General features: G+C 42.4%; 1 protein-coding gene across 2 annotated transcripts in view; it reads left to right on the top strand.

Moving 5' to 3' along the window:
* The first annotated feature begins 829 nt into the window (after window positions 1-829).
* FRY (FRY microtubule binding protein) overlaps window positions 830-25,671 on the top strand; it is a 407,062-nt gene continuing 382,220 nt past the window's right edge. For both annotated transcript variants that reach the window (XM_054718725.1, XM_054718726.1), the window contains exon 1: window positions 830-1,103. In XM_054718725.1, coding sequence (XP_054574700.1) covers window positions 1,034-1,103 — 70 coding nt within the window. In that variant the 5' untranslated portion in view covers window positions 830-1,033. The remainder of the gene's footprint in view (window positions 1,104-25,671) is intronic.

Raw genomic sequence — 25,671 nt, 5'->3', positions numbered from 1 at the left:
TACAAATAAACTAAGCTTTACTGGGCTCAGTGCTGATTAAAAATGAAAGGTTTGAGAAACGGATCCACTGTGGAGCCTCACATTCTATAAGCAAGCACACTGAGCAGTGGGTACTGGTCCCTTAGGCAGCCCACACAGGTGCTGGTACACCCCTCAAAATGACGGCGTTTCTGAGAGAGACACGACAAAGTGCAGATTCCACTGCGCTGGTGCAAGAAGAGGGAGGAAAATACCCGGCAACTGTCTTGTCATCCAGCTTTCCTACTGCAAGGAGGCTGAAGGACGGGGCTTTTAAGAAACGTCACTGCAGCTGGGTCCAGGGTGCAGCCTGGCTCACTGCAGCACAATGCAGCTAGCTGCCTGTGCACCGGGGACAGACACTAGGGAAAGCAGCCGCTGGCGCCGCTGCTGTCGGCACAGAGCTGGTCACTGGGAGCATTTCTGAACTGAGGATCTGTAGACGCTTGGAAATTCCTCCTACAGCTGAGTCAGGGGCCCAGTGAGCTGGGGCTCAGGTCGAGGCTGTAGACAGGAGGCGGTGCTCCCAGCCCACCTCTCACCCTACCGCGCCTGGGAGAGCTGGGAACGAGGCTGTTCACAGGGTCAGGGAGGCCAGCCCAGGACCCTCCTCCCTGGGGAAAACAGTCACGAGGGTGCCGGTCCTCCTCGGACTATACCTGGCTAGAGCAAAGCCTGTGAGCAGCCAGCAGCAGGCGCTTCTGGTTATGGCAGCTCTGAAATGAAAGCAGCAGCCACGCCTCTGGGAGCTGCAGGGAGAGCTGTGCCCAGCAAATAAGAAAAATAAGAACTAGTCCTGGACTCAGAGGAGGAGGAGCGCGGAGCATCTCTCTCCTGCTCCTTGGTGTCCTTTACATGAGGACTCCCTCCCCTCTGGGTGGTAAATCTGCAGAACCTTCCTCTGTGCTCTGACCCCCTGCTGACATCACTAACCTGTGACAGGAACATCCCCGCCCGGTACCTGCTCCGCCTGCGGCTCCCAGCCCAGCCTGGAGCCTCTTTGTATGCCGCGGACATGGCCAGCCAGCAGGACTCTGGCTTCTTTGAGATCAGCATCAAATATTTACTAAAATCCTGGAGTAATAGTGAGTAACAGAAAATAACCTTTGCTTGTTTGTCTGTTTGTCTGTTGGCTGGATGTTGTATAAGGTTGGAGAAATAAAATCTCAACTGGATGCATATGCTTGTGAGCCCAGGAAGTTTTTTTGCTTTCTCTGCTGTGAAAATCAAAATGTCAGTGACTGAAACAGCTCTCCTTAGATGCAGAGGCTGCAGCGGAGTTACAGCGGGTTTTGTTTGATTATATTTTCAAGTGCGATGGCCCTTCCGATCTGGCAGAGCTCACCACAGGGCATTCAGGCTGCATTTCCTGCCTTGTGGGGCGTTTGGTATTTATTTGATTTGTTCAGGCTTTAGCTCAGTACTCCGTGAACTGTGGTTTAGCCAGAGGGGTGTATCGGGGTTGCAGAGTACTTCCTAATTGTTTTATTAGGGTATTGTCTAAAGACAAAAAGTACTTAATAGTCTAAAACCTGAGATTCATCTTTTTTGTACATAGAAGCATTTGCACCCTTATTTGATCTGTCCCTTGTCTGTGTGGATGATACTCAGGGTGGTATTTAATATTTGAATTTTTAATCTTGATGTTTGCTCTAGTCCAAATCATGTACTTTTCTGAAATATAAATAGGCAAGGTTCTGAATATCAGGATATCAGAATATTCTGGCTTCCGAAGTGCCATCTCTGACCTACTTAAAGATTTGAGCAAAAAGTATTTCAAAAAGACAACCTCCATGGGTTCGTGGATCTGGAATCAAATGAAAATGAAGCCTTCAGGGTATCAGTGATGCCTTGTGTTTTTGGAACAGTTTAAAAACAAAGTCTTCCCTGTTTCACCAACAGGCTTTGTACTTGCTCTGGGTAACATTGTCAGGTATTATAGATCATTAACTGTTTGGATTTTTTTTTTAATTTCCAATAAATATTTTGATGTTATATTAGGTGCACACTAATTAATCTACCTGTATGCAAAGACTTGGCAATTAATTATCTACACACAAATGACCTGTGGCCAAGATTGTTCTGTAAACAAAACCTGGGCAGGAGAACTTGAGCCATATTGCTTTGAGGAAACTGCCAAAATCTCTTCAGCTTTAAGGTATACAAAGATGTACATCTCTCAGTGATATTTTCAGAAACCATTTCTTTAATGGTTGTTTTGCACCACTATATATACTGTGGGGCTTGTAGGAAGCTGCTTTCTATAAGTGGGAAGCCATTTAGGAGCAATACTGTCACCCAAATAACATTCCTTTATCTGTTACAGCCATAACTCATTTATCGTGTGTGTAATCCTTCCTACTTCGGGAAAAATCTTTTGTTTCTCAACCCTTTAATTAATGAAAAGAATTTGACATACAGGGTTCTTTATGGAGCAGTTTTCCAAACACTGGAAAGGCCTCCTATGCGTCTGACAACAGCCAGTGGTTTTCAATCGTTCTGGGTTCTCCGAGGCCAGGTTTTTTTCTTTCATCAATTATTGTCATTGCTTTAGAGAGAGAAAATTGTGCTCTGACAAAATATTGAGGCCAGTGGGATTTCTATTAGAATCATTCTCCCCTTGTTTTTAAATTACTCTGGACAGAGTATATTCCCTCTACCATTCCTAAGCTCTCCCCACTCCCTCCACACTCACATCAGAAAAGGGTTCAAAATTACTGTTCATTTATATTTGGGGAGTATCTAGGATACAATTTTGAATTCTTTCAATTCATTCAGCAGCTATTTATTCAACACCTACTATGTGCCGGACTATGGGGCTATAAAGATGAATAAGACAGGTCCCTGCCCTTGACCTTAATGTCTTCACTGGAACTTGGTGTTCTCTAGCATTCCTTTGGGGCTCAGAATGTTTTCAGTCCTGTCTTGAAAGAGAAAGAGTAAATATACTTTATGCTTAGTCTTCTTTAAACTTGTTGCAACACTAGCCTGCTTGTAATCTAGTATAGCTCCCTGTTTTACATATTTTCAGTAGCAAAGAGAGAAAGGAATTTGTCTGTATGGAAGACAAAGTAGAAAACAGAAGCCTTAGGGCTTTAAGCTACTCAGGGTAACCTGGCTGGGAGGATGTACACAAGAAAAGCCACTCCTTGGTCCAGCATCACAAGTTTGAGGGGAGAAACTGTGAGAAGAACCAGGCCCCTAGTTATATAGCAGTGGTTATTTATAAAAGCGCAACAATTAAAAAGCAATAAAACCAACTCTATAACTATGGCTGGCTGCTTTGCTAGGTGGTAGTAAGAGGTAAGATAATCCCATGAACTTTTCCAAGATTTCCATTTGTTTTTATTGTTGTTAACCCTCATCCAAGAAATGGTACATTGTGAGAAAAATGTAATTTTATATGCTGAAGAATTAACAAGTCAATTAAGACACTCATTGCCTGGTGAGAAGTGTTAGGTTTTCCCCCTATTCATGTTGATACCCTCTTCTTCTAGGCATGCCCACTCTGCCAAGCTGCCCTTCCGGGTAATGGCGTTGGGAATTAAAATGGCATTGCTGTTTGAGAATAAAATGTCCTTTGCAGCGCTCGCTGCAGAGGCTTTCCTTATCCCCTTGGACACCTGCTCTATTGCTCCTTCCTCATTCTTGCCCAGGCTTTCCCCAGCTTTTCAGTGATTCTACCAGCTACTGCCCTGTGGCAGTCAGTTTAACCTGGGCCACTCCAATGGTGACAAAGAGCATCCTGGAGAGGCTTCTACCAGCATTTCAAAGACTACACCACAGCTTCTCCTGCCCCTGAGTGTCTGTGACCTCATTCAGGACCTTCTCTGAACTCTTTGTCCAATCTCTCATGTTCTGCTCCTGCCATGTTTAATCTGCTTACCTGCCTCTGAATTTCACTGCCTTGCTCTCCAGTCTATGCCCACACACACGTTGGCCCCAAGCTGGCACACCCTCACCTGGAACACGGAAGTCACAGGACCAAATGGGCTTAGATCTCTAGCCTGCACTTTGTGGACTGGGACAATTATCTACGCTGCCTCGGTGTTCTAAGCTATACAATGGAGGCAAAAATAATGAGTAGCTCATAGGAGTAAATGAGATATTAAGATGTAAAGCACTCAGCACAATTTCTAGCACATTGATATTATTTTTACATATACTGAGCATTTACAACAGACTCCAATGCTTCCCTCTTCTCTAAACTCACTTAAAATCAGACTTAGGCCATATTTCCTCTTAGTATTGACATCCTCAGGAATCATTCCGTGTGTAGTCAACACCACTGAAGAAGGGAACTGCATGAATATAGATGAAATTAGCTTGCTTTGGACCACGTTTCTTTTTAGATTTACCTTTTAACTTTACTCCCTTTTCCACCTCAGCTACTATTGAAATATTCCTACCTTCCCTAAGTACATACTTTCCAGCAGCATAGGGTGGCCTGGGCATTTTCTCAGTATAGAAAGTCACCTTGGGTTCTCAGGTTTGCTATAAAAAAAAAGAAAGAAAGAAAAAGCTTAGAGCAGATAGTTTCAAACTATTTTCTGGAAAGGAGGGGTTGTTTTGTGTTGATGGATAAAGCTGGTGTGTAGACTCTCCTGCTGATCTGAAAACTCTGAGTGGCTGTCCTGATGTTTGCATCCACCCCCCCCCCCCCCATATGCAGTGGACACAGGCACAATGACAAAAGTACAGTCAGAATCCATTCAAAGCCTTAATTTTTCCAGGGTAGTTTGTGTCCTTCCTATAACATTTAGTTCCCCCATGGAAGGAAACTTTTGAATGCTTATTAACTCTTTCAAGTAATGAGTTAATTAATTTCATTAACAAACTCCCCTTCGTTTGGTTTTGGAAGGAGCTGGTATGTATAGAATGTCTAATGTTGCTGTAGAAAAACATATAACAATTTTCAGAATCGAATGCGGCATTTTTCAGGTAGTGAGTTAGATTGTGGTGATAAGGATACTGTTCAGTCCAACATAGAAATGCCAGTTGGTATAGGGTTAGCTCTGGGGACAAAAAATTATGTACAAGTCAGGATTGAAAACACCTCCAACTGGCTGCAGAGCAGTGCTTATGGTCCTGATGTATGTCCTGATTTGTACTCAGGCACCAGGAGAAAAATTCCAGAAAAATCTCAAAATGTTCATTTTAGCCTCTTTATAGAATTGGTTTAAATAAATAGAAAAGTAAAGAGGTTTAACCAAGTTTCCTAAATCCAGCAGAATACTTACCTCACTCAGATCTTTCAACAGAAGGTACCCAACACTGGTCCAGAAACTCGGCGAGCATTACTCTAGGACAGTGGTCAGCAAACTGTGGCTCACGAGCCACATGCGGCTCTTTGGCCCCTTGAGTGTGGCTCTTCCACAAAATACCACGGCCTGGGCGAGTCTATTTTGAAGAAGTGGCGTTAGAAGAAGTTTGAGTTTAAAAAATTTGGCTCTCAAAAGAAATTTCAATCGTTGTACTGTTGATATTTGGCTCTGTTGACTAATGAGTTTGCAGACCGCTGTTCTAGTATTTCTGCAGCTGAGATCCCTTCTACTAAAGCTGTTCATTGAGACACAAAATTCCAAATAAGTATCCACTCTAAGTAGACAGGGTCTATCCCTGGGTTTATGATGGAGACAATCTAGAGGTGTGGTTGGTTGGTTGTTTAAACATATGAACAACCCTGGAATAAAATACTGCCACATTGGCTGTGGGTCCATTCTGTGTCAAATGTTATACCTGGTAATTTATATGTAGAGCAGCCACATCATTATTTATACAAACTGAGACACTTTTTAGAGTGCAAGTTAATAATAATGCTGGGACACTAGGCATAAACTGGGATAGCCCTGGGCAAAGGAGGCCATATGACTCCTCTGTTTATCACCTTCACTCTTTCCAATAATCCTGCAATTTATATGTATCATCCACGTTTTACAGATAAAAAAAGAAAAATGAGAGTTGAGAAAGTGATTTGCTCAGAGCCAGGATGCTAATAAGTGCCATGAACCCCAGCCCCCAGTGCAGTTGATAATCTTATTTTTAAAATCACCCGTACAATGATCAAAGGATGGAGAACACTTTGCGGAACTTAGTGCTTTATAGGTACTTTCATTCTTGATGTCTGATGCTCTGCTCATTCTTAGCCTCCTCCCTCTCTGGGCACCCCTGAGGGACTCTCTTTCTCTCATCTCTCTCTCTCAACTAACACTTCTCTCTCTCTCTCTCTCTCTCTCTCTCTCTCTCTCTCTCTCTATCTCTCTCTGTATGTGTGTGTTCTGGAGACCATCACCACCCCTTAGCACAGACCTGTTTGAAAGAACTAAGTATTGACAAGTCTTCACCATCATTATGACAAATACACCAGTTCTGCACACTATGGTCATTTGATGTCACACACATACACAAGGATATTATGATAAAAAGGTATGTTGCTTCTGTTAGGAGTGTTTTATGTTGATTTCTTCCATTTTTTTTTGAAATATATTTTATTGATTTTTTTTACAGAGAGGAAGAGAGAGGGATAGAGAGTTAGAAACATCGATGAGAGAGAAACACTGATCAGCTACCTCCTGCACACCCCCTACTGGGGATGTGCCCACAACCAAGGTACATGCCCTTGACCAGAATCGAACCTGGGACCCTTCAGTCCGCAGGCCGACACTGTTATCCACTGAGCCAAACCGGTTTTGGCAATTTCTTCCATTTTTAAGATCTATGTAAGTTCATAATTTAAATGGCTCCAGTAAATAAAAGTGTAGTAATGATCTTTACTTCTTTTAAAATTCTCATTTCCTTCTTCCTTAGGTTTCTCTGATATGTTTTTTGTTTGTTTGTTTTTTGTTTTGTTGTGTGTGTGTGTTTTTTTAGGAAACAGTAACAAACCTCCAATTCTCTTCAACTGTGAGAACAGAGAGAATATTTCCAGTGATAATGGAAATCTATCTATAATTAAGGTGTCACATTTTACTTGATAGCTTTGGTCTCCACCAACATAAAATTCTCCACACATTGGCAACACAAAATGATTCAATTTCAATGTATTTTCCTACTTTTGCACCAACAAGAATTGAAGAATGAGAGAGACAAAGTACAGTAGGCAAGGAGGAGAAATGACTTAACAATGTTACAATCTGGGAATAGCCCAGGGGATTTGAAAAAAGTGGCCAGTATTTAGCTGTATCAACTGATACAACATGCAGATATTCTCCTTATTTAAAAGACATCTATTCCAAAACATTTTAATACCCATGGCTTACTAGGTCATTTTTTGGATAATGTTCAAGGAGTAGAATGGGTTACATAGGTTCTGACCATCGTATTAGCAATTTCTATATTTTTGAGCTTATGTGATATTCAGAATGCACAAGTGGATTTGGTTAATGAGAAATGACATTTGACTCTTGGGGCTGTTCTGTTGATTGACAACCCCACATAAAGCTTGCAGGTTCTTGGTTAGGACTACACCTCAAATTTTTTTTTTAAAATATATTTTATTGATTTTTTACAGAGAGGAAGAGAGAGGGATAGAGAGTTAGAAACATCGATGAGAGAGAAACATCGATCAGCTGCCTCTTGCACACCCCCTACTGGGGATGTGCCCGCAACTAAGGTACATGCCCTTGACCGGAATCGAACCTGGGACCCTTGAGTCCGCAGGCCGACGCTCTATCCACTGAGCCAAACCGGTCCCGGCTACACCTCAAATTTATTTGGTGCCTTATAGTTTATTCAGTGCCTCCAAACAGATTACCCCATTTGATGAATGAGATGCATTGATTATGAATAAATTAGCTTCTTCTTAAATGTTCCTGGTTTGGGATGATAAGGCTTAATTCTCCCAAAGTTTAGCTTCTGTGTTCAAATAAACAAATAATCATAGTCCACTGTCTTTACTCTGAATAAGACTTTTCTATGCATTGTATATCTCAGCATTTATCAGTTAAGATATACAGTGATGAGCCCATCCAAAAAACATATGTATTAAGTTTTCATACATTTTACCCTAGCATTCCTTTAGTCCTTAGTCTCTTTTTTAAACCCTTACATATTTCAGATTTTCTGCCATGTGAGTCACCCACTATGTATGTGTGTTCTGGAGACCACCACCCCATAGCACAGATCTGTTTGAAAGAACTAAGTATTGGCAAGTCTTCACCATCATTATGACAAATACAGTGTAGAGGGCTTAGCAGGTAGCACCCAGTCTTGGAAAACTGAGTGGCATTTATGGAAAAGATAGTACACAACTTTATCTCATTTTTTCCCTTACTAACTTTTCTCATTCGACAGATCCCATTAATCAGACTCGTGTAAATATTGCTCCATTATAGAACTGAAGGCTGCATGAAGAAGAGAATGATGTCTCTTTGAGCTGAGAAGTTGTATCTCCCAGGCTTGGAGGGACAGTGATGGAAATAGCCTTTTCCATAAGATCACTTTTGCTTACTTTCCAATGCTGGATTATACTAAAAACTTACTATCTTAGTGTCAACTTTTCTTGGTTATTGCTCCCTCTAAAATGCCTTGGTACCAACAGTGTTAGAGAAGCCAGGCAAACTCTAGTCAGTACATCTTTCTCGAGCATCTTCTATACTCTAATTAGACTCACTGCCTCGGGAGCACTATAGCTGAATATGAGACCTGGCTCCTCCAGTCAAGGATTTCAGAGCTTCCCTTCCTTTCTTGTTAGAGCCAGGATTCAGGAATATTAATGTGGAATTTCCCAGACTTAAAGAACCCTAGGGAGAGGGACCAGTGATATTTCAGAGACAGAGTGTGGCCTAGAGAATTTTATTTTAGATGTGTTTGATAGATCCTGTTGATCTGACCTTATGGAGTTATACTTTCACTCTATCAGAAAGCTACTGGAAGCCTGGTGTTTGCAGGCCAAGTCCTGCAAGAACGAATGTTTTAGAATATTCCACCTAGCAGGATAGCTGACAGAGAAGAGGAAATGTAAATTACTTACCCTGACATACTTGACCAGATGTCAGGATTTGGGACAGCAAGCATTTCAAACAGGTATTCTTTACACCAGAAAGATGGGAACAAGAGTTGCCATGTTCATTGGAATTTGAACTTGGGACTAATTTATAGTTGGTTATCCTTCATTTTAAATGGTCTCCTCATTCTTAAGAATATTTATGGGATTAAAGGGAAGAGGGTGTGTGTGTGTGTGTGTGTGTGTGTGTGTGTGTTCATATCTATATACTAGTATATAAAAGCCTAAGTGACTGGATGACCGGCCAGTAGCTATGATGCACACTGACCACCAGGGGCAGACACTCAACGCAGGAGCTGCCCCCTGGTAGTGAGTGTGCTCTCACAGCAGGAGTGCCAATCAGCTGACAGACGAGTGCCAGGCACCAGGCTCATGGCTGGCAAGCACTGCTGTAGCAGCGTGAGCCTCTCTCACGGACACTCCCCCTGTATGCCTGAGCAGCGGCAGCAGCAGGCACAGTGAGGCCGGGATGAGCAGGAGCGGCATGGCGCCCAGCCCAGGCTTGGGCTCCTCCCTAGCCACCTGCCACTTTGTGCACTACTTTGTGCTGTGTAGAATCAGCGCAAACAGCGGGCTAGAGGGTAAGGCTGGGCTGCAGTGGCTCAGAGGTCCACTGATCCCTGCAGACCAGGCCGAGGGACCCGATGGGTGCACAAATCCATGCACCAGGCCTCTAGTCTATATATATATATATATATGCCTAAGTGCCCATCTGACCGTTCGACTGTCCAACAGGTAGCTATGACATTCAATGACCACCCAGGCATAGACGCTCTGACCAGTAGCTATGACGCATACTGACCACCAGGGGGCAGACACTCAAGCAGGAGCTGCTGAGCTGCCGTGACTTGGCAGCTGCAGTTCTTGGGTGTCGCACCTGGAACCAGGAAGGAGGGAGCCCGATTCTGGGGTGCATCACCTGAGAACTGCCCTCTTGCAATCCGGAACCCCTCGGGGGATGTCGGAGAGCCAGTTTCAGCCCGGTCCCCGCAGGCCAGGTCGAGGGACCCCACCAGGCCTCTAGTGTTTCTGTAAGCTAAGTTTTATCATATAATTCACCTGTATTCTTACAAACTCTTTTTTTCTTTTCCACTGAACATACAAACACAAGCATTTAAATTTTAGTCACTCAAAACTCCAGATGCTAGGCAGTGAAAGTTTATATTCTGCCAGCATATCAGACTCTATAATGAGTCTGATTTTGGTTTAATTCCTTCCTACTGTTTAGTCATTTGATGAGCTGCAGATGGAAATTTAAGCCAAAGCTATAACATTTCATCTAATACTTTTTATTCTGCTGTAAGAATTTGTTGTCATGTCAACTAAAGGAAGTTGAAATCTTTTTCGAAAAGGCATTCAAATCTACATTAAGTGCTTTTATCAATTCTAATTTGATATACAGCTCTGACTGCCTCTGCTGTTTTAATCAATTGTGAGTGCAAAGTTGTTTTTACAGTTGAAGATGGCTTTGAAATTTCCATCTAATGTTGCTAATGGCACAAGCACAACAATATTATGGAAATATAAATTAAATTGCCATTAAAGATTTCTTCTTAAGCTTAAGAACACTAGGCTAAGTTCTTTGAGTTTAGCCTTAAATAAAGGTAAATATGTATTTTGGCATCCATGAAAAGGAAAGGGTATTAAATTAACTAAGGCAATACTTGAGTAAAATTCCATTTGAATGTTATATGTATTTATGTAGGAAGGATTAGGCAAATCAAAAGAATGCTGCAATTGTACAAATACAAGATTAGGCTTTTCTTCCCTGTTTTTGTTTTGTTTTGTTATTTTGCTGTGTGTGACCTTGTTTATGTCCTTGCCTCACTTCCTTATAGGAAAGGAACAAACCTGACACTCTGTCTCTAGCAGTCTCATGTGAAGGCTTTGAATGCCTCCACTGAAACATGGGCTTTAGGTGAACAGCATACTATTTGCCAGTTACTGCTCCCACACCATTAAAGCTAGACTAAAGGAGGTCGAGTTGTACATTTTTTAACTTGACTGGTAAGTACAGCCGGGACCTCTAACTAGATTTCTAAGCTTGGTCAGTTTCTTAGACTAGCTCACTTTTCAGTATTCTGAATAAGAAAAAGTTGTCACACTACACAGCCTGTCAGGTTTTCCTGTTGTTTTTTACAGTAAAGTGACTGTGTATCTAACTCAGTGGAAGTGAACAGGGCTGTCTCTTGATCTGATAGTAAGCTTTCATTTCTGCACAGGGAGATAATGGTGTTTATGGAAATTCCTAACATTCTGGAGGTTTTTATAACATAGGATCATACAGGCAAAGGATACTCTCCTAGGTTTGGGTACATTTTTTCAGTGAAGCCATGTTGAAATACAAAAGGGAATAAGGATGCAAGATGCAACAAAAAAAATCTGTCTGAAACATTGTTTGGTGGGTGATACCATTCACCATTACTTAATGCTGGCAGCGAGGCATAAGGCTCTGTGGCAGGTTTAAACAATTTTAAAACTAAAAGAGTTGCTGAAAGTAAATAGATTGCCTGTGACTTTAGCAAATTATAAGCAGTTACTTTAAAATTTATAACGTAGAGCACCATTTAGAAGAAATATTGCATTTCTTTTAAAAAAAAAAAACCCTCTGCTTTTCAATTTTGAATGTTTGAAAGCCACATTTTAAACAAATGTCCCCTAAAAATTAGGCCTTGCAATTGAATGACAAATGGCCTTAGCTAGTAGTATCACTTGTACTATTTCAGCTCCTCAAATATAATCTCCTGCGTGTCTAATGAGAATTTTAGCTTCCTTGGGGAGTTTAGAGAGAAGCCACGACTTGTGTTGGGCCAGACTGAGTATTCTGTTTCACTTCCCTGCTTTGACGGTGGCCCTGAGGCTTGTTCTCATTTTTTCTTCCAGGTTGAGTGTGCATGACAACCTGTCCTGTTTCTCTTTTATTTGACTGAATACAATTGCAAGAAAATAGGAAAATAAGAGACATTTTAGTCTTACCTTGTGATTTTGCGTTCCATTTACTGACAAACCCCTTATTATCATGGGAACGCTAATCCTAGTTTTATGCCAATGGAAATATCAATTTTAAAGATGTTTGAAAACCTGGCCCATTTTCAATTGAAAAAAAAGAACAACTTTTTTTAACTAACAATTTTAAATGCTTGAACTTTAAGAAAAATAAATATTTATTAATGATGAAGCTCCACATTTTAAATATCCAAAAATCTGTTTACCTTCACTTATTTTTTGTTAACCATTTTATTAGCCATTTATTGTTTATTGTGATTTTCTTAGAAGGGCAAAGAGTTCAAAAATCAAATTATTATCTTTTGCAATTTGTCAGCTGCTTTACTTAAGAAAATATATAAATTGGGAAGGATTGAGTATGATTCTGAGGTGACTCTCATTTCTAAACCCCAAATCCCTCTTGACACTAACCACAGTACAGTAACCTACATGCTGTTCATGGGTAGAATGGTATGGTTAATACACAGAAGTAATTTTTGTCATCAAGTGATTTGAAATGTATATTATTTTAGGATACTTTTGCTATAAATTGCTGAATAACTTCATAATGGCTAAAAGAATAAAAATTTTTAATGGGCTTGCCTAACCCACAGCCTGGAAATGGGAGGTGCAGAAGGATTGAGAAACACAAGAGCCCAGACATTCCCATCTTCAGACCTGTCACTGCATGATCACAAGGTGGCCACCTCAGTTCTAAACATTTTTGCTTTACTGAAGAGTCAGGAAGGAAGGAGGCCCAGGGTAGGTCTTTCCTTTGGAAAAAAGAGGATTTATCCAAAGATCCTGGCAACCTTGTACTTGCCTTCTTCTGACTGGAACTGGGCAGCAGCTCAGACCTGTGGGTCCTTCTCCACATGGAAGAGCCATGGTGTTTTACTTTGCTGTTACCTCTTTTTTATTCTATGCTTTTTGACCACTGGGTTCATTCATTTTGATTGTAATACATACTGTGGGACGGATTTATGTAAGATTAATTTTTCCATATAATTTGGGATAGTTATGAATACGTACTTTGCCTCAGCCACTTACTTGCTATGTAACCTTGAGTAGGGTGCTTAAACTCTGATTCTGTAAGAAGGTGTCAATATGTATCTTTATAAATGAATAATATATTTTTATGTATATGCACATATACCATCCCATAGAGCCATACAGAGTTAACGTTGATGAAATGTTTAGTATTCAGCCTCATTCTAGTAATTGCTTGATAAGTGGTAGCCATTATTATTATTAATTTTCCTATTTAATGCTTGTCTAAATTCCTCTGTGAGTTAATGGTTTTATGATGACTTCCCACTACCAACACAATATGATCAGGAATTGAAGAATCCTGGAGTCTCTTTGTGATTTTATTGTCACAATCTTGGTGCTCTGACATTTTGGTGAAGAGGTGTGTTTCTGGAACTTCAGAAAGTAAAATGTTGACGATGTCCCAGGTGCAATATCTGTATTTCACATTCACGGTTGTGTAAAATTACTGATAACGAGCCCTGTGTGAGGATATGCTGCTGTGGAAGCATTTCCGGCAAGTGTCACATGAACTGAATCTGAAGCATGTGTTTTTTGGACTGGAGTCAAACTCCTCCCCAAGTGTCACCTTCATGGTTCAGTCTTCTCTGACCATCCACTTCCCCTGCCCTTTCTACACAGCTCCACTGTAGCAATGGCGACATTGTTGTGTAAGTAGGCTTTGCCAATCTAGGTCCCTCCTGGCTGAGTCAATGGCTGTTCATTATTATATTTCCCAGGACATTTCACAGTACAGGACACACTGGCTCTTGTGAATTAACGTTTACATGTTGATGGAGTGAATAAAATTACCTGGATGGGTGTGGAAGCTTTATAAAGGCCAAACTTAACTTATCCTGGGAATGGATCAGCCCTCAGCAAGCAATAGCAACATTTTGTATTTTGGAGTCTTTGTCTCTTTTACTCCAAGCAGTAACTCAACATCTAATCTTGAGATAAAGTCTCTTTTTTTCTGTGACCCTCACCTGTGTTTTTTGTGGGGGTTTTTTAAGTGGATTCTACAAGTTAGATTGTATCATTGTGTTCACTGAACCCTGGGCAGATAGATGTGTCCAGGAAGCTCAAAATGAAGTAGAGTGAAATAATTTTTAATTTATGTAGTGATCAGACAACTTGAGAGAATATTTATGTGATGGTATTTTTGTTTTTGTCTTTTGATCAATCAATAGTGTCAAATATTGCTCTCTTAAAAATTTTTAACTTATTCCCATATTTGTCTAAATGTCATTTAAATTACCTGGATCTAATTAACCTTCCAGCCACTTTTGTCTGTTTGTGTGTTTGTTAATCCTCACCTGAGGATATTTATCCATTAATTTTTTAAAATATATATTTTATTGATTTTTTACAGAGAGGAGGGAAGATGAATAGAGAGTTAGAAACATTGATGGGAGAGAAACATCGATCAGCTGCCTCCTGCACACCTCCTACTGGGGATGTGCCCACAACCAAGGTACATGCCCTTGACTGGAATCGAACCTGGGACCCTTCAGTCCACAGGCCAACGCTCTATCCACTGAGCCAAACCTGTTAGGGCATTTCCATTGATTTTTTAGAGAGCGTGGAGGGAAGGGAAGAGACAGAGAGAGAGAGACATCGATGTGAGAGAGACATATAGACTGGTTGCCTCCTGCACACACCCCTACCAAAGCCAGGGATGGAGCCTGCAACCCAGGTACATACCATTGACTGGAATTGAACCCAGGATACATCAGTCCACGGGCCCACACTCTACCCAAACTGGCTAGGGTACCTTCCAGTCACTTTTACCAAATTGGAAGGAAACCATTCTCATTGAAATTATTGAGTTAATTTAATTCTTTACTGATCGAGGTCTTTTCTCCATGTGAGAGATGTTGGTGTTTCATATTTGGAAAAACTAACTGGTTGGCTTACTAGAACTAAGTTCTGACACAAAGATTTTATCATGACGAATATGGTGGATATACTCAGAGCATCAGCCCAAACTGGACACACCTGAATCAGCTTCAGAAAGTCCTGAGAGTGAATCAACAGCCCTCCCCTTCCCTTATTATAAAGTATTAGATGCCTAAGAGTGTAGGACACAGAGGTGGGTAGAGGACACAGTGAGTCAGCAGGCTTATCTCTCTCCCTCTGTGGGCTTTCAACCAAACGCAGCCTGCTTTGCTGAGGGGGAGACACAAGGAAGTTGCAGGGAACAAAACTGCTGATTAAATACACATTAAGTTTGTCCCATGCATTGTGTTTGGATCTAGGGATACTTCCACTCAGAGGAGGAAGTGATTCAGCATTTTATGGGAGGGAGGAGGCTGAGGAATAATTCCAAAAGGCTGTGACATTTAAACTTGAGGACTACTACAGAGAAGAGGGAAGAGCATGAGCAAATGCAGGGACGTGTGAAAGTGACCGGCTTTAGAGAGTGACCAGGTTCAGGGAGTAACAACTGGATCACAGGGTCCCAGAAGGAGAGTGACAGATGGTATGCACAGGCATGTTGGGTCAGATTATAAGGAGCATTGAAGGACCTGCTGAAGGGTTTGGGCTCTCTCCTGAGAGTATCAGGCAGGCCTCACAGGTCTTAAGCAGGCAGCCACGTAGTCAAATTCCAGCTGGTTTGGGGAGTCTCTGCTGAAAATGGAGGAAGAGAGAATCATTTTGAGGATAACCCAAGTAAGAGATGACAAGGACTCAAAGTAAGGCCATAGTGGAGGTGTGTGGAGAGGAAGGAACAGGTCCAAGCTCCTTGTCTAAGATAGAATGGCCAGGATTTTGTATCTTCCGTAGATCCAAGCCTGTGCTTTATTTCAATGCATAATAAAAAACATGTGTGGTTATGTAGCTCATGTGAGCTGCTTAAGGAAAGAGAGAAACAGAAGCAATTGCCCAAGGAATTGTGTTTTGAAATTATGTGTTGAATAGAAGCTCTGCTCTTTATATAGGCTATTTTTGTTGAGATCAAAAGGTGATGCTAGAGTTCTCTCTTGACAATACTCAGTGGATTTATAGAAGCAAAATAGTGCAGAGGCATTTTGCAGCTGCTGTGTGTAACCTCTGGTGAATTTGTTTCATGGTTATTCCCAGGTTATAGGTTGACAAAGGTTTTGTTTTATTTTTCAATGAAATATAAAATTTAGGTAACCAAATGACCTTGAATCATTGAAATGTACAAATAAGTGTCTTATGAATACTGCCTAGTCTTCTGGAATACTTTAGAATAGTTGTGGGGTGTCAATTCATCTACAGTGTCTAACCAATTTTTACATATGGAATTCTCCCAGGAAAATATACTTTAATTTTCACAGGAAACTAATGTATCATAAAGGATCCCAAAGATACCACTTTTTAAGAAACAAGTCCAAGATGATTTGTTTTAGCTGTTTTTATTGTATTCACAGTCATATATGGTTTGGCAGGTCATTTTCTTTCTACTTTTTAGGGAGAGTAGTGTGCTTTCCAGGGCCATGTACACTTTCATAAACCCCTCTAGGAGAAAATTTCTCCTACTCTTAGGTGAATTGACACTGACATGTTTCTTTCTGTTTTTATGCCAATTCAAATTCAATCCCTTTAGGCTACTTAAATCAGAATCTTCCAATGCCTGCTCCCTGCCCTTAAGTGGGGAAACTTCTAGAAGTTTTATTAACTGTTATGAGCTGCCAGAGCATGACAATAACTACTCAAGAATGCCACTGAATGCTCTGCTAACAATTAATAGGTTATGGCAGATTATATGTCATCACATAAGAAAGTAAGGCAGACTCACCTAACGCCATAGTAAGACAACAGGTTGTAAATCTTAGGCCTATACTGTGTTGTGCATTCTCAGTTCTCTGGATGAGTATTGCAAAATGAATTTAAAATTAATCTATAATTATATTTCCACCACATACAGTATTTCAGGAAGACATGTCAGCATGTGGACAAACTCTAAAAAAGTCACTGAGGATTATTCAAGTAGATGAACTTATAGAAATACAGTTGAGAACAGAGATAATAACTCAAATTGAGGGATTATGTAGTAAGAAAACTTTATCCATATAGATACATACTTAACATATATTTTTATTGATTTCAGAGAGGAAAGGTAAGGGAGAAGAGATTAAAACATCAATGATGAGAGGGAATCACTGATCGGCTGCCTCCTGCATGCTCCACACTGGGGATGGAGCCTGCAACCCAGGCATGTGCCCTGAGTAGGAATCGAACAGTGACCTCCTGGTTCATAGGCCTACACTCAACCACTGAGCCATGCTGGTTGGGCTATAGATTTCATCCCTTCTGATTTGGAAGGGAGCTCAAGATTACTGCATCCCAGTGTGTAGTTCTGTCAGCAAATCATCTGTTTCCCTCTTATTTGGTTAAAGGGGGTTTTGTGGTACAAGTGGAATTTTCAAAAGGTGTTTGAAAGAGATGTGTTGGCAGGATTGGGAGGAAAAGGCATGTAAGCACAAAGTGTGTAGTGAGAGTGAAGAAGCAAAGGAAGGGAGTGGTACAGTGGCTGGCCAGAGCAGGTGGGAGGGAATTCCAGAACCACATCTTGGAATGAGAAAGAGCTCACCAAAAACTCACGGGCACATTTCCCAGGCTATTTTCCGCTTAACTATGTTTAACTCTAATTGCTCCTGAGTTTTCTGGTGGGTTTACGTATCTGAGTCCAATAAACTGTGAGCACATGACAACAATGGTTGTGTTGAGGTAATAGTATAAATTGAAATAGTGGTTTGCCTAGTGCAAGTCAGTATTAGGAATTCACAATTTTTCATGCAATTTTACCAGCTTTCTTTCCACACAGATGTGGTTTTAAAAAGTTAAAGTTTGACCAAATCAACAAATATTCATTAAGAACCCACAGTGTGCAAAACACTGCAGGAGGAGCCAGAATAAGAGAGATGATGTCAATACAGGAGTTATCCCAAATCAATTAGTAATCACTTCTAATGTGGGTGATACAGATAGTGCTAAGGACGTATTAAGATGTTTAAAAATATGGTCCCTTGTCAGTTTTATATCTTGACATTTATATGGATTTGGGAGCCATGAGATAACCTTTCATGGTGTCTTCGCTTCTCAACTTCTAGGAGGCAATCTCATATAGCAGGAAGAATACACATTTCTGAGCCAGAAAAGCTGCAACTGAGCCCCCTTTTCTGGCATTTATTGGCTGTGTGATCTTGAGCAAGTTACTTTGATTTTTCTCAGTTTTCAAATGCTGTAGAGATAACCATCTGTCAGTTTCACCAAGCCCAATACCTTTTGAAGTGATTAATAGATCTTTGCTTATTGAATCAACAAATGAATATTTTTATCACTTATTTGTGAATATATATGACTACAGCTATTTACTAATTAATGAGTATGCAACATTGTGGCTTTTCTTAATGACTTTTCATGTTTATTCCCAAAATTGCTTACTATTTCTAAGTTTTATAGAGCAGTAATTAATCTGGAGAACAGCATGTGCAGTAGAAATATATGTGAGACACCTACAAAGTTTTAAGTTTTCTAGTAGCAACATTAAACAGACTTTGAAATTAATTTTAATAAAGCATTTTACCTAATCTAATATATCTAAAATATTATCACTTACACATGTAAACAGAATAAAAATTATTAATGAAATATTTTACATTCTTTTTGAAGGGAATAATTCTTCAAAATCCAATGTGTGTTTTACAGCATCAGCATATCTAAATTTGGACACCAAATTCATCAAAACTACTAGATTTATATTTAGATTTTGTAAAATTTACACTTACAAATGTAGTTCCCATATGTAAATTGTTCCAAACATACTTAAAAATGTTCCAATTACTGAATCAGGCATCAGCTTTAAATTTGGATTTAAACTAATTAAAATTAAAATTCAGTAACTCAGTTGCACTAGCCACATCTCAAGTGCTTACTAGCTAGATGTGGCTAGTGCTGAATACCACAGATAGGATGATCTTGAATTGGTTTTCAGTCAGTCCTCAGACTTTTAGGCTGCAGAATTATTTCCCATCACAAAATGAGGACATTCTAAACCTGGATTTCATTTTGGGAGTTGCCTTATACTGACTGTGCTTAATGGTGACTTCTGACACAGCTTGTCATTCTTCCTGATAGAGCTGTGAGATCTCCTTTGAACAAACATTCTAGATCAGCCTAGGTAATATTTAGTTATGTCTAAAATGCTGCGGGATTGCCTGGCCGGGTGCCTCAATTGGTTGGAGCATTGTCCCTTACACCAAAAGGTTGCAGGTTCAGTTCCCAATTGGGGCACTTACTGGAGGCAACTAATCAGTGTTTCTCTCTCTCCCTTCCTCTCTCTCTAAAAATTAAAAAAATCAATAAAACATATCTACGGGTGAGAATTGAAAAAATTTTAAATGCTGCAGAATTTACATGCCTCTGAACTCATTATCTTTGCAGACAAAGTCTGGGTCTCAGGCTGCATAACTTGCACGAGGTCCCATGGCTAGTGTGTGCAGAGACAGCCCTTACACGTGGCCATATGGGTCCATGCTGCCATGGAGTTCATATTTTGCCTCATTTGTGTACAGGTGTCTAACTGATGTCCCTGCTTTGGATACTTAGTGTCTTACATGAAGGAGTACCCTTTCTGGGGCTATTTTTAGTACCCCAAATCTCATCAACCCCCAATACAAGGTGGCATGTGGAGAAGAATATGTTATAGACTGAGTTGTTTGACAGACTCCTTGGACAGAGCAGGTTGTAGAGATGAGGTTGTGGGAAAAGAGACCTCCTTAGTAGTAAAGAACTTTGTGACTGTGCTTTCTCCCTGCTCCTTGACTGCACTTGTAAAGGCAAAATTTAACTTGACAGAAAAACAATCATTATAGACCTCAAAATAGTGATGCTTTTACCATGTGCATTTCTATGTATAAATTTATCTTGGAAATTTATCTTTTGCTTCTAAATAAAACCAGTAAAGATGCTTCATGGTAATGGCTGTGGGATATTTAGATAAATAGTACCCTAACATTAAAAATGTAACCAGTTAGACACTGTTAGTTCCTGTGTGCTTTTTTAATGGTCAAAAGGATATGAGCTAATTGCTTGAGTTCCTAGCATTCAACATTTCACCAGAATACATATACTTTATAAAAAAGGTTAATGTTTTCAGGACCAGTCAAATCTTGATTCCAATGATGCTTTCTTAGATGCAAATAGTTATTTACTTTTATTCTAACTGTACCTACATGAATGCCAGTGAATAAATCAATCAGAGCTCCCATGGCCAGTTTTATTAAGTATTTACATGTTTTGGATGAAAATCCTTCAGAAGTTTTCACCCTTTGTTGATACAGTGTCATCTTCAACACACAACCTTTTTGTTGTGAGCAGCTCTTCAGACACATCCTTAAAGACTATTAAGGGTTTCTAGGAGGTTTACTCTAAACTGAATGGCATTGCCCTGCCTTTGATGTCATTGTCATTAATTGTGTGAATGCTTTCTAGAATTTTTATATCTATCAAGTGATCATTTATTCCATCTTGCCTTTCAGTTTTCTTTATCTAATTTGCTGAGGGTGTAAAAACTAAAAAAAACAACAACAAAAAAATAAGCTACCTTGAATTATAGGTAAAAAAAAATAGACTTGAAGTGAGAGTTTGTATTAGTCTATGTCTAAAGAACATGAATTTTGTGCCATTTATTAGGGACAGAGAAAAGGAAACGATGAGGCTGTTTTAAGGTAAGGAGCAAATTAAGGACAGCATAAGTGAACCCCAAGGTTTTTAAATTTACTTCCTGATTCTTCTTTATATTTGAATTGTAGATGTGAAGTTACTTGCTTGATAGCATTGTTTATGATGGTAACTATTTTTAACTCCTTTGCATTATCCTGTCTGGGGAGACAGTTTACAGGATATTCAATTATCACTTATTATTAAATACTAGAGGCCTGGTGCATGAAATTCGTGCATGGGAGGGGGGTCCCTCAGCCCAACCTGCAGCCTCTCCAATCCAGGAGCCATCAGGGGATGTCCTACTGACGGCTTAGGCCCATTCCCCATGATTCTCTGCTCTCTGCAGGGCCTGGCTGCTTTGTTGCCGCTGCGGTGATAAAGCCCCCATGCCCTGCTGTCCACTCTCAGTGGCAGGGCTGAAAGGACTGGGGGACTCCAGTGGGATGAGGGGACTGGGTGCCACCATCTTGTGGCTATGGGCGCCGCCATCTTTGTGATGGCATGAGGGTCAATTTGCATATTCCCTCTTTATTAGGTAGGACTAGAGGCCTGGTGCACAGCATTTGTTGGCCTGCACCCTCTCGCAGTTCGGGATTCCTGAGGGGAGCGGGCCTAAGCTGTCAGTCCGACATCCTTAGCGCTACCACGGAGGTGTGAGAGGCTCCCACCACCGCTGCTGCGCTCGCCAGCCATGAACCCGGCTTCTGGCTGAGCGGCGCTCCCCCTGTGGGAGTGCACTGACCACCAGGGGGAAGCTCCTGCATTGAGCGTCTGCCCCCTGGTGGTCAGTGTGCGTCATAGTGACTGGTCCTTCCTCTGTTCAGTTGATTGGCATATTAGCCTTTTATCATATAGAACTAGAGGCCCAGTGCACGAAATTTGTGCATGGAGGGGTTTCCTCAGCCCAGACTGCACCTTCTCCAATCTGGGACCCACAGGGATCAGACCTAAACCGGCAGTCAGACATCCCTCTCGCAATCTGGAACCGCTGGCTTCTAACTACTTGTTTGCCTGCCTGCCTGATTGCCCCTAACCCCTCTGCCTGCCAGCCTGATTGCCCCTACCTTGCTCCCCTGCCAGCCTGATCACCCCTAACTGCCTCTGCCCCAAGTCTGGCCTCCCTCTGCAGGAGGCGACCTGGCAGATCAGGAGAAGGCACCACCCCCATTACCCCACTGCTGCTGCCACTGCTGGTCTGAGCCTCAGCCCTTCGCAGCTGCCCATGGCTGCCTGAGCCTCGGCCCTCGCAGCCACTGCGGCTTTGGTTGGAAGGACGTCCAGAAGACATCCACTCTAATTAGCATATTACCCTTTTATTAGTATAGATTTGGGGACCATTATAACCACGCAGAACTTAAGGAAAACACATGGCCCTGGCCAGTTTGGCTTAATGGAGAGAGCATTGGCCTGTGGACTGAAGGATCCCAGGTTTGATTCCAGTCAGGGGCACTTGTAGGCTCGATCCCCAGTAGGGGGCCTGCGGGAGGCAGCTGATCAGTGATTCTTATCATTGATGTTTCTATCTCTCTCTCCCTCTCCCTTTCGCTCTGAAATCAATAAAAAATATTGGAAAAAAGAAAACACATGATCTTCACTTTGGGCTTTGTCATTTTACAATATCCTTTGTGCAGTATTTTAACTTCCCTCAACTTTCCTTTACTCACCCTTAAAATGCAATCTATTTTGGGTAAGATGATCAGGAAAGTGATTCTAGTGGGTAGAAGTTTTTTTTGGAGGGGATGGGGTTGTGAAAATATTTAAAAATTGAGCATGGTGATAGTTGTACCACTCTGAATTTACTTTAAAAAATCAGTTTATTGTACACTTAAGGTGACATGTACGGTATATGAATTTTATCTCAATAAAGCTGTTCTTTTATTTCTTTTTAAATAAAGACCAGTATTATAATCAATTGCAGATGTTTTCAGAGGCCCCCCAGGATTTGTTTACTGTGTCCCAAACCACGGCTGCAACTCCCAGTTGCCTCCAGTCCTGGTGGATCTGGATGGTGTAGTTTGCTAAGGAGAAGGTGGCAAGAGGCTTGTGGAATTTCTGAAACCCCATTCCCCCGGTCTCCTCATAGGGCACCAGGGCCATTCCCACTGTGCCAGCTCTGCTCCCTTTAACCCGTTGGGCAAAAGAATCCTGTGTGCTCTGGCCAGAAAGTGCATTCTTTCTTAGGTGGCCCGAATGCTTTCTTTAAGGTCGTTTTATGGATTCAAAAGAATAAACAGAGATGTGGAAAGCTTTTGTCAAAATCCTTTTCCATGGTTCTTCCAGTCTCATGGGAAGTGAGATGTGGCTCTGAATTCATACCTAAGGGTGTCTTTGGGCAAAAGCACCCAGAACGGCACAACTCCTGCAGGATGCCCTACACACTTCCCTGCCAGGACTCAGGGGGGCCTAAGGGTGAGCGAGGGGGTGGTGCCAGCACAGGACCTGGGAGAAGGTAGTGCTTTCTACACTGCCCAGGCCCGTGTGGACTGCAGCTGCACCTGCCCAGGTGGGCAGAGTGTTTCTGCTGTTTGGTTTTGGTCTGGCCTCCGCCCTGTCAGCCACAGACCCACGCCTGCACTGAGACTGTGAACAGCTCAATGGTCCTACTTTTTGGTGGACAGTGGACGAATTCCCACCTCCCAAAGATGGGCAGTTAGACACTGGCAGCTTCCAAGTCGCTCATTGGCAGAGTGCAGCCCTAGGTCCAGAACAGAGTTGGGTGTCCTTGACTAGGAGGCCTCCCCGGGCTAGGGGCCGCTGGCGGTTTGAAGGCCAGCCACAACCCTGATCGTGGCAGGGTCCCCTCTGGGGCTCTGGCCGGCCTGGGCTACGGGCCACCAGTGATTTGAAGGCTGGCCACACCCCTGATCCAGGCAGGAGTCCCTTCATGGTGATCATTCATCCTGCTCCCTCAGCTCCCTAGCCTGCTGTTCGGTTGTTTGTCTGGTTGTTTTGGTTGTGATGGCCCCTGCCTTTTTATATATTAGGACTGGAGGCCCAGTGCACAAAATTCGTGCACGGGGCAGGGGGGTTGTCCCTTAGCCCAGCCTGTACCCTCTCCAATCTGGGACCCCTCAATATGCAGATTGACCATCACTCCAACACACAATATGGCTGCCCCCATGTGGTCAAAGATCCTGCCCCCATGTGGACACAAGATGGCCACCACAAGATGGCCAGCAGGGGAGGGCAGTTGGGAGGCACCAGGCCTGCAAGGTGGGATTGGGCCTAAACCGGCAGTCGGACATCCCTCTCATAATCCAGGACTGGTGGCTCCCAACTGCTCGCCTGCCTGCCTTCCTGATTGTCCCTAACCACTTCTGCCTGCCAGCCTGATCAGCCCCTAACCACTCTGCTGCCAGCCTGATTATTGCCTAACTGCTCCCCTGCCAGCCTGTTTGCCCCCAACTTCCCTCCTCTGCCAGCCTGGTCACCCCTAACTGCCCTCCCCTGCAGGGTTGATTGCCTCCAACTGCCCTCCCTTGCAGGCCTGGTCCCTCTCAATTGCCTTCCCTTGCAGGCCTGGTGCCTCCCAACTGCCCTTGATGTCCGGTGGGATCCTTGATGTCCGGTGGGATCCTGGTGGCCATCCAACTGCCCTCCACTGCTGGCCATCTTGTGGTGGCCATCTTGTGTCCACATGGGGGCAGGATCTTTGACCACATGGGGGCAGCCATATTGTGTGTTGGAGTGATGGTCAACCTGCATATTACTCTTTTATTAGATAGGCTAGAGGCCTGGTGCAGGGGTGGGGGCCAGCTGGTTTGCCCTGAAGGGTGTCCCGGATCAGGATGGGGGTTCTCTTGGGGCATGGGGAAGCCTGAGCAAGGGGCCTGTGGTGGTTTGCAGGCCATCCACACGCCCTGGCGACCCAAGCGGAGGCCCTGGTATCTGGAATTTATTTACCTTGTACAATTGAAACTTTGTAGCCTGGAGCAGAGCCAAGCCTCCTGCTCGCTCTGTGGCTGGCAGCCATTTCTGTTGGGGTTAATTCATCTTCTATAATTGAAACTTTGTAGCCTGGAGTGGAGGCCTAGGCCAGCCAGGGCAGGTGGAAAGCTTGGCTTCCTCCATTGCCGGGGGCAACCCTGGACTGCTCTCTCCAGCTCCGTGGCTGCCGCCATTTCTGTTTGGATTTGTTTACCTTCTATAATTGAAACTTTGTAGCTTGAGTGGAGGCTTAGGCCTGCAAGGGCAGGCAGAAAGCTTGGCTTCCTCTGTTGCCTGGGAAACCTTGCTCTCTGTGGCTGTAGCCATCTTGGTTGGGTTTATTTGCCTATCTGCTCCTGATTGGCTGGTGGGTGTGGCTTGTGGGCATGGCTTGTGGGTGTAGCAGAGTTAGGATCAATTTGAATATTACTCTTTTATTAGGTAGGATTCCCAGAAGCTATCAGTGTCTTCCAAACCTGGCAGTACTTATGGAGTCTTTAGAAAACAGGCAGACCCTAGCCTCATCAGAGGTTCAGATTCTGTAGGTCTTCTTGAGGTCTTGGAATCAGTACTTTTTATAGAACTCCAAGCTTTGGGCTTTTGTCAGACCCCTCCCCCAAAACAAGTGAGTTAAACTCAAGAAGCAGAATCAATGTTGTCTATAATAATATAATTAAAATACTGTAGGCTAGGGAACAATCCAATTAGGGATTTCACTTACAGTTGGAGAAGTGGGGACTGTTTGTAAGCTGTTTAATGGAAATCATAAAAGAAAACTTTTTGGAGAAAAAGCATTAGGGTGTTTCTAACATGTATAAACGCTTTCCCTTCTCATTAACATCTAATCCATTCTGGTTACACATTCCAAGTTTGGGTTTAAGTGTACCTGGTAATTTATAAGAGAATGGCTGACACTTGGAGGTTTGAAGTGAGTCTCTGTAGGTTCAGACAGCCTGTACTCATAAGCATCTCACACCTGTTGGTAGAACACTGCCTTAACCATTGCTTGGTTC

The sequence above is a fragment of the Eptesicus fuscus genome, chromosome 7 (assembly GCF_027574615.1).
Source record: "Eptesicus fuscus isolate TK198812 chromosome 7, DD_ASM_mEF_20220401, whole genome shotgun sequence".
In the NCBI taxonomy this organism is placed as follows: Eukaryota; Metazoa; Chordata; class Mammalia; order Chiroptera; family Vespertilionidae; genus Eptesicus; species Eptesicus fuscus.
This window is presented reverse-complemented; position numbering and strand designations above follow the sequence as displayed.